Genomic DNA, 8,549 nt, shown 5'->3' with positions numbered 1-8,549 from the left:
TCTCTCTCTCTCTCTCTCTCTCTCTCTCTCTCTCTCTCTCTTTCTTGGCCCAGAGGCCTGTACACCGAGTGTCGGAAAAAAGTACTTCATGGCTTGCCATGGGGACTGTGAGGGCCAAGGCTGCTGTTCTCTAGGTGTTTCATATTGCAGTCAGATAATCTGGGTGATACAGGCTTGGTTTGGAGCCCACCTTCCAAGGATGGAAGGGACCACCCACCACTTTGCCCTTCATTTTGTAATCTGCTTTCACTGCCTGAATTAGGGCTTCTAGTCAAAGCCATAACTATGACTTTAAAGCTGAGGAGCCTCATACCTTGAGGGGAGATGGTGGTTCTGATCTCCCTGTGTGGGGCCAGATCTTTGCTAACCCTAAGTGGAAGGAGACTGAGAGAGACTCTTGCTCTGCAGGCCTTTGTCAAACACCTACTCAGTGGCAGGCCTCATTCTGAGCATTTTGTAGGTCTTGTGCTGTTCAGTCTTCATGTGGTGAGCTGATAGACCCTCAGCTAACATGCCTGCTCTCCCTTTGTGCTTCCCTACAGATCACACAGACAGAGGTCCAGCAAGGACAGCAGCAGTTCAGCCAGTTCACAGATGGACAGGTAGGGACCCAGCCTGAATTGGGGTCCAGGGATGGCAGACTGTGGGTTTGGATGACTACGGCTTTCTCCCTAGTAGTGGACAAAACATTGTTATATAAGTAGTACTCCTTTACGTCTACAGACTGTGGGAGCCACAAACAAAACCTTAAGTATTATACAGCTCAAATTACCGTTCTTCAGGGAGTGACCTGAGCCCTGGAGGTGGGATGTACCTCTTAGGAGTTCACTCAGTTATTGTTACAGAGCCAGCACTAAAAATGCAGGTTTTCTGGTTCCTTCTCTGGGGCTACCTGTTTCCTATTCTAGAACACTTAGATGTATGGATTAGTTCAAATAAAGGAACATGTGACTGCTTGAACACTCTTAGAGACCTAAGGAAGAGGGGTCTTCTCTGCTTACCTGCTTTTCCCTCACAGCATAGTCTCTGGATCCACTGAGGATAAGATGGGTGAATTTATGTTTTCTGATGCCCAGAAAGAGAAGAGTTGGCTTCTGGCCCCTCCGGTCTCTGTCAGGACCAGTGCTAAACTCTTAGGTCATAGGTCTTCTGGGTGATTTCTTTCAGGGGCCCCCAAAACCAGGAGACTGGACTGCCCTAATTTGTCTTCTTTGCTCTGACAGGTTTGGTTATAGTAAATGTTTAACACCAGACCACCTCCTTGCACAGATCCCTTGGAGAAAAGGTCTGAGGATCCTGGTTTGCAAGGTGCTAGTACTATGGTCAAGTGCTTGTAGCTGCCAAAGCAGAAAAGGATACAGCAAATTTGAGCTAACTGGAGAACAAAGAAAAATGAAAGACACAGGAGATGGACACTAAACTGCCTCACATGGCAATCTGGTGCCTCCTGTTCCTGCTGCTTGTTGTCCACCTCCCCTACAAAGACTGCCACTCCATCCCTCTTCCTTCTGACACTTGGTAGTGGGTAGTAGTTAAGGTATCTGGGACCCCATCCAGTTAGAGGCTTACTGACAAATGTCTGCCTCTATCCCAGGAGTGACCTCATTCTCCTTTCTACCATTTTGCAGCAGCTGTACCAGATCCAGCAAGTCACCATGCCTGCAGGCCAAGACCTCGCCCAGCCCATGTTTATTCAGTCAGCCAATCAGCCCTCTGATGGGCAGACCCCCCAGGTGACTGGAGACTGAGGGCCTGAGCTGACAAAGCCAAGGACACCCAACACAATATTTGCCATAGAGCCCCAGGCGATGGGGACATACCCTCCCTCACCAGAGGACCCGGGACTTCATTGCCTCCTGCAGGCTAAGATACTGGTGCACTACTTTCTACGCCTGGGGACTGAGATTCTACAACAGAAAGATGCAATATTTTTTATTTTCTTTTTTTCCATTTTTGTCTCCAAGGAATCAATATTTCGAGCTATGTGTCCAATGCTATGAAACGAGAATATTAAATAACATATTTATGGCCTTTTCTTGAAACATGTGGTTGAAGAAATAATTCTCTTGTGTGTTTCCTGGCTTGGGCACACTCCACCACTGCTAAGGGGCAGCCTATGCTCTTCCTTCCTAAGGGTGTACAGGATTTCCACTCTGCCAGTTCTGCCCTCAGAAAAATGAAAGGGGCAGACCCTTTCCACCAGCATTCTTCTCTGCCCCTTCCCCAGAACCTTCCGAATCCAGAAGATGTGGAAACATTTCTCGCCTGTGGGCCATGAACTCATTCTCCACAGAGAGCTGGTTTCCTCCCCGTCCCTTCTCTCAAGACCCAGGAGAACCAGGACTTTGTGCGCTGTTCTGGCCACTGTTTTATTTCTTAAATACATTAAAGATTGTGCTCATCTCCATTGCTGCATGGACTTCACACTGCATGAAATGCAATAAATCTCATTTTCGGTACTTGAGAATCTGTGTCTGGGACATTCATGGGGGCTACTCACTTGGGAAAAGCTTGGGAAGGTTGATTTGTTTCAAGGCTGGATGTCAGGAAAGGTGGACCACTTGTCAGGAGCTAGTGTCAAAACCAAGGGAACTTTCAGACTGAGATTCTTGACTGGTTTACAAATGAATTTCATCAGAACATGTCTCTTGCTCAGAAAAGCCTTGCCTCACCCAAATAAACCACTTGCATGGCATTGTGGGGACATCTTTCCAGGAGAACACTGGCTTCTCTAGCAAACAAGAAACCCAAGAAATCTCTGCAACCTTCCTTGTCACAGTGGCTTTTGCCACTGCCTGCTGTAGTTCTTATCACCAAAGGCTTGGATTTGCCATAGAGGGCAGCCCACGCCCCTTGCCATTCATCATGTTAGGGCTTCTATAGCCAGAGCCTGCTTCTTGTCCATTGAAGCAGGGGCAGCAGAAAAAAAGCCAGCAGTGAGCAATCTCTCTGGCCTCCTTGTCTTTTTACAACCATAGTTGGACCTGCTGTCACTGTGTGATAGCGCAGTGCCAGGAAAAGCAAAGATCAGTTTGCCATAATCTGGTAGACAACTCCCTGGGCTTTGGGCTCAAAGGGTAAGGTTGTGCAGGGAAGAGGCTCATACTAGACCCTTCAAGCTGAGGCCTGGTATCCTTAGGATTCCCTTGCCACCTATGGCTTACTGTAAACCTGCCTGGTAGGGTAGGCATTAGCGTAGCAGACTGATAGTTCACACCTCCTCTTAAAATGTAAGTCCCAAGTTCTGGGACCTACATTATATTCAGGTCTAGCCAAACTGCCCTTTACTCCTTAGGCAAAAGATAGGGGAGACTGTTGTCCATGTTGGTGATTGTTTGCTTAAGTATACCTTACCTGATATCTTAAACTAGGATTAGGAAAAATAAAAACCCATTGAATGTGAAATTGGGATCATAAAATAAGAGCACATACATGCTAGCTATCAAGACCTACATAATTTTGAAATGATTTGGCGCTGAGCTTCCTGGCTACCAAAGTAAAAAGCTAGGACCAAGTAAAGGATTCATTCATACTGTAAAGAAACGTTAACCATTTTGCAAAACTCTTTTCCTAGTCTTAAAGGAGTTGGATAGAGTTCCCTTAGCAGAGGTTAAGTACCTCACCATTAGCTGTCAGAAAGCAGGCTTAGGAAAACCCCCACGTGCTTCTAATTCCCAAATTGGCCTTCCATCTGTCCCACACAAACCCTTCTTTGTGGCACATCACACCATTGAACAGGTAGAGGGGCCTGGCCACAGCAAAGGAGCTGTACTGTTTCCTGGTGCCCCCTGTCCCACCCCGCTTCCCTTCCACCCATTCCAGTTACCGCCTGCATTAATTTAGACTTCATTCTTGTTAAGTATTTGAATTGATTGGTGAGATTGGCCAGCAGTTCCTGTGTACAGCATGATCCCTTTAAATGACACTGCCAGCAGGGCCCATTCAGATGTAAGCAAACCCTTTGGTCCAGCCCTAAAGAGCCCCTGTCTAATCCCCAGCAGGATCCCCTTAACATCCATCAGGAGCACTCTGGGGAGCACTCGGAGCATCTCTGAATGTTCCCATCCTCAGTCTAACTGATCTTCACGGTGACCCTTCAGAAGCCAGGAAGATGGAGTAAAATCCCTGAGTTACTGGCAGTTTGAGAGGTCCTGTGCACTGACTTGTCCAAGGTCACTCTGAATTAGGGGTGAGGTTAAACACAAACCTTGGTCTCCTGACCCCTGTTCATCTCCAGGTAGATGCTTTCTCCAAAGGCAGGAAGGGATGTGTGAGAGAAGAAAGCTTTACAGAATGTCCCACATTGGCTTTTACTCAGCTCCCAGACCACTTTCCCCAGCCCTGAGTGTAAATGGAATAGCAAATGAAGTTGGAGCTATTCTCTGGTGGTTGGGTTGGAATTGGGGACCCCTGGGGTTTTGAGAGAACAATGTGGTTGATGCCTTGCTTCCCAGGTTGGCTAAGGCCACGAGGGGGCAGCATACCACCCTTGCCTGGGTCCTTACCATCTAGTCCCATCCTCTAATCTATGTGAGAGAGTTCCTAAGAACTAAAGGGGGTGAGATCATTTTCTGCTAAATCCCCAACAAACCCCTTGAAACTTCCCTCTTTGGAGTATTGTTTGAAGAAAGTCCATTCACTGTCCTCACCCATTTGCTTCTTTTCATCCTGCTTGCCCCAGTGCCCACTGACTGCACTCAGTGTTCTTGTACTAACCGGTTGGGTTTCTGAACTTCTAGCCTTATTTTCAGAATGTGCTGGCCCGAGTGCCTGGAAAGCCCTTTTCATTTATTGATCTCATATACATCCATCAAAGCCCAATTGAAATGGCTCTCACTGAGAAACTTCTAATTCCTTGAGCAGAGTCAGCGAGGACTCTCAATGCTCCTACATCAATGTCTACAGACTATTATTAGAGCTCACATACACAGCTGTGCAGCAGGGATTTCTTTGGCACCCTGTGTGCATGTCAGATGCCGTTTAGGACGTTATGCATCCAGCTGAGAACAAGCCAGGCAAGGTAGGTCCTGCTGTTGTGGACTGAAGCACCTGCCGCATCCTCCACTTCTGCCCTTCCAGGCATTTTGTTCACTTTCAGTCTTTTGTTTTTGATAAATATCTCTCTCTCTCTCTCTCTCTCTCTCTCTCTCTCTCTCTCTCTCTCTCTCTCTCTCTCTCCCCATACTGATGGTCTACTAGGCAGGGCTCTCTGAGATAGACCTTATAAGAAATTATTGTGGAGGAAAATAGAGCTAAACTGGGGAACAGAGGGCTTGCCTAACATAAAGACTTGGGTTTGAGCCCCAGCTCATGATAAACTGGGCATAAATAGTACACACCTATAATTCCAGCACCTGGAAGGTGAAGACAGGGACAGGAAGTCCAAGGTTATTCTTGTCCACATAGCAAGTTCGAAGCCAGTCAGCTACATGAGACCCTGACTCAAAAAAAAGAAAAAAAAAAGCTTTGGTCCTACATTCTCTCATTTCATCACTGTATTAATAAATTAGTAGCCTCTCCTGCTTTATAAGGAAGAAACTGAAGTACAAAGAGGTTAAGAAATTGCTCAAACCAGGTTGTGGTGGTGCACACTTATAATCCCAACACTTGGGAGGCAGAGGCAGATGGATCTCTGAGTTCAAGGCCAGCCAAGGCTACAGAGAAACCCTGTCTGGGGGGGAGGGGATGGAAGAGGGGAGGAGAGGAGAGGAGAGGAGAGGAGAGGAGAGGAGAGGAGAGGAGAGAAGAGAAGAGAAGAGAAGAGAAGAGAAGAGAAGAGAAGAGAAGAGAAGAGAAGAGAAGAGAAGAGAAGAGAAGAGAAGAGAAGAGAAGAGAAGAGAAGAGAAGAGAAGAGAAGAGAAGAGAAGAGAAGAGGAAGGAAACAAAGGAAATTTCTCAAGGGTACCAGTCGGCTGTCAGTCTCATGTAGCCTGGCCTCTGTTGATCTTGCCCCTTTCCACAGCACCAGCTACCTGTAGTGCTTTCTAAGGTGACATCTGAGATATTGAGAGAAGACCCTATGGTGGTCAAGTGCCCAGTCACATGAGTAGTTTGGACACAGCCTCTTCAAGGCCCCAGAGCCAGGCGAGTGATATCACCCCTAGCTTAGGTATCATGCCACTGCCATAGTCCAGAAAGAGGGGACAAGAAGACAACAGGGCTGGCATTCAAGAGGGGAAAATCTGAGCTGGGTCCCAGCTGGGTCAGGCTGGGCTGGGTTCGTGTCTGGCTAGTGCTAGGGCAAGATCTGAAACAGAGCCCCAGCTGGCCTGCTTATCGGAGCCTCCAGCCCCTTGGAGACCTGGCCTTCACTGAGCCTCGTGGCACCTGAGTGAGCTCCAGCCCCTCCCCCTAGGCTCTGTGCCTTTTTAACGGGTGATGTCTGTGGGACAGAAGCTTTCTAAGATAATGTATGTGTCCAAATGTCTTTATTTTGCCCTTTGATTTAAACAACAGTTTGGCAATAGATGGAGATGAAGGTTCACAATTCTTTGCCCTCAGCACTCTGAAGATGTTCTTCCACTGTCTTTTGGCATCTGTTGTTGCTGATGAGAAGTTTACTGTCAATTCAATTATTGGACCTTTGTAGATAAGTGATCTTTTCTCTCTCGTGGCTTTTAGAATTTCCTCTCTATTCTTGATATTCTTCACTTTTGCCTAAAGGTGTTTAGATGTAGTTTCTTTGTTTTTGTTTTGTGCTGTCTTATTAGGCAGTCTGTAGATCGTCAAACTAGAAACTCATATCTCAGTTCTTGAAAAAGCTTGGTCACCTTCTCCTGAGTGATGGTACACATACTGGAGATTCCCATTTGTTTTGTGATATCTCTTCTTTCACATGTTTAATTCCCTTATTCTGCACCTCAATCTGGTGGATTTTCCCAGTTCTAGTTTCTAATCTACTGATTCTCTCTTCAGCTCTATTTACTAAGTTGCCCGCTGAGTTTGTCATTTCTCAATGTCAATGACCTTAGTTCCTTAAAAATTCAAGATTAGTTGTGTTCATTTCTGCTGTGTGCCTGCTTGGTGTCTTTCTGGCTTTGTTTTATAGATGCCAATCCTTTATCTTCTTGAAGATCTTTTTAACTGTATCAGACTTCTTTCAGACTGTCCCATTTTCTCTGGGTCTTTAGGTATGATACATAGCAAGACCCTGTCTTTAAAACAATCCAGCATTTATCTCCCACACCTAACATTTCAAGGAAAAGCTTCTATTGATATTTGATGAGGTTTGAGGTCATAGACAAGGAAGGCTCCAGAAGCCTGAGATAGCTTAAGACCAAGCTTGCCCCAGAAGTGCTGCTCTCTGTGCCTCCATGTTGTCTCTGAGCCTCTCACCTCCTGTAAGACCCCCTGAACTCATACCTCCCTTACCAAATATTAGCCATTCCTTTTCTAACTCTCCTCCCCTGCACTCATGGTCTTCGGTCCCTCCTGCTCTCAAAATCTGCCTCCTACCCTGTTTATTTTGCCAGGAGACCTAGCTAGCTTGATGTGTCTGTTTGTTTGTGCTGAGATTTGAACCCAGGTCCTTGTACCTGCTAGGCAAGCGCTCTGCTGCTTCATACATCCTCAGTCCTGTTTTTGTGTTTTATTTGGAGACAAGGTCTCACTAAGTTGCCCAAGCTTGTTTTGAACTCCAGCACTTGTGATCTCCCAGCATCAGCCTCCTGAGTAGCTGGAATGACACACACGAGCCTCCAGGTGACACTTGGTGACTCAACATCCCTTCCTCTACACTCCAACAGCTCTACTGCCCCAGTGACTTTTGCTCAGACCAAGGACCACGGTCATCTTCATGGCCAGCTCTCCAGCAGCTAGGGAAGAAGGAAGATTCCCAAGGGCAGAGGAAGAGCCTGCAAGTTAGGAATGGATTTGACCTTTGTTTCCTCACCCCCTTCTCTCTCTTTGTCTTCTTTAGGTGATCCCTGCCTTTGGACCTTAAAATTCAATGGAGGTTTACATTCACTGAGCTCAGAGACACTCCTCTCTGAGCTTCTCCCCACTTCTGTGGCTCTGAACTGTCTGGCCAGACAAGCTCGTCTAGGGGAGGAGCAGATGAGTGGTCCACTCAGATCTGGGAGAAGGGACTCCTTAGCCCTCTCTGGTTCTTTGGATCCCTTTTGTCCTTAAGCCTTCTGTCCATTCCAGGCTGTCTAGGGAGTTGAGAGAAGGCCTCCACATCCCACAATGGCTTCCTGCTATTGCCCTGTGAGCACCTTCTGCCAGTTCTCACCTGAGCAGTAAGAAGTAGCTCCTATTTGTACAGCCTCTGCTGACTTGTGCCTTCTGGTATTGCTGTGTCTAACCCCTCTTGAGCCCTCCTCTGCTCTGGACCTAGGCTCAGGCCCCATCTGCCATGCAGACTCTTTTTTTTTTTTTTTTTTTTAGATTTATTTATTATTATATCTAAGTACACTGCAGCTGTCTTCAGATGCACCAGAAGAGAGCATCAGATCTCATTATGGATGGTTGTTCTTTTTTCTTTTTTTTTTTTTTTTTTTTTTTTTTTGGTTATTTTTTTTTTTTTTTTTTTTTTTTTTGACCTGGTC

General features: G+C 46.5%; 1 protein-coding gene across 4 annotated transcripts in view; it reads left to right on the top strand.

Annotated features, from left to right (window-relative positions):
• The window catches only part of Nfyc (nuclear transcription factor Y subunit gamma), a 68,562-nt gene extending 66,095 nt beyond the window's left edge, over positions 1 to 2,467 (top strand). For all 4 annotated transcript variants that reach the window (XM_021199548.1, XM_029540289.1, XM_029540288.1 and 1 more), the window contains exons 9-10: positions 543 to 602; positions 1,629 to 2,467. In XM_021199548.1, the coding sequence (XP_021055207.1) occupies positions 543 to 602; positions 1,629 to 1,748 (180 nt within the window). In that variant the 3' untranslated portion in view covers positions 1,749 to 2,467. The remainder of the gene's footprint in view (positions 1 to 542; positions 603 to 1,628) is intronic.
• Positions 2,468 to 8,549: the final 6,082 nt, after the last annotated feature.

The sequence above is a fragment of the Mus pahari genome, chromosome 6 (genome assembly GCF_900095145.1).
Source record: "Mus pahari chromosome 6, PAHARI_EIJ_v1.1, whole genome shotgun sequence".
In the NCBI taxonomy this organism is placed as follows: domain Eukaryota; kingdom Metazoa; phylum Chordata; class Mammalia; order Rodentia; family Muridae; genus Mus; species Mus pahari.
This window is presented reverse-complemented; position numbering and strand designations above follow the sequence as displayed.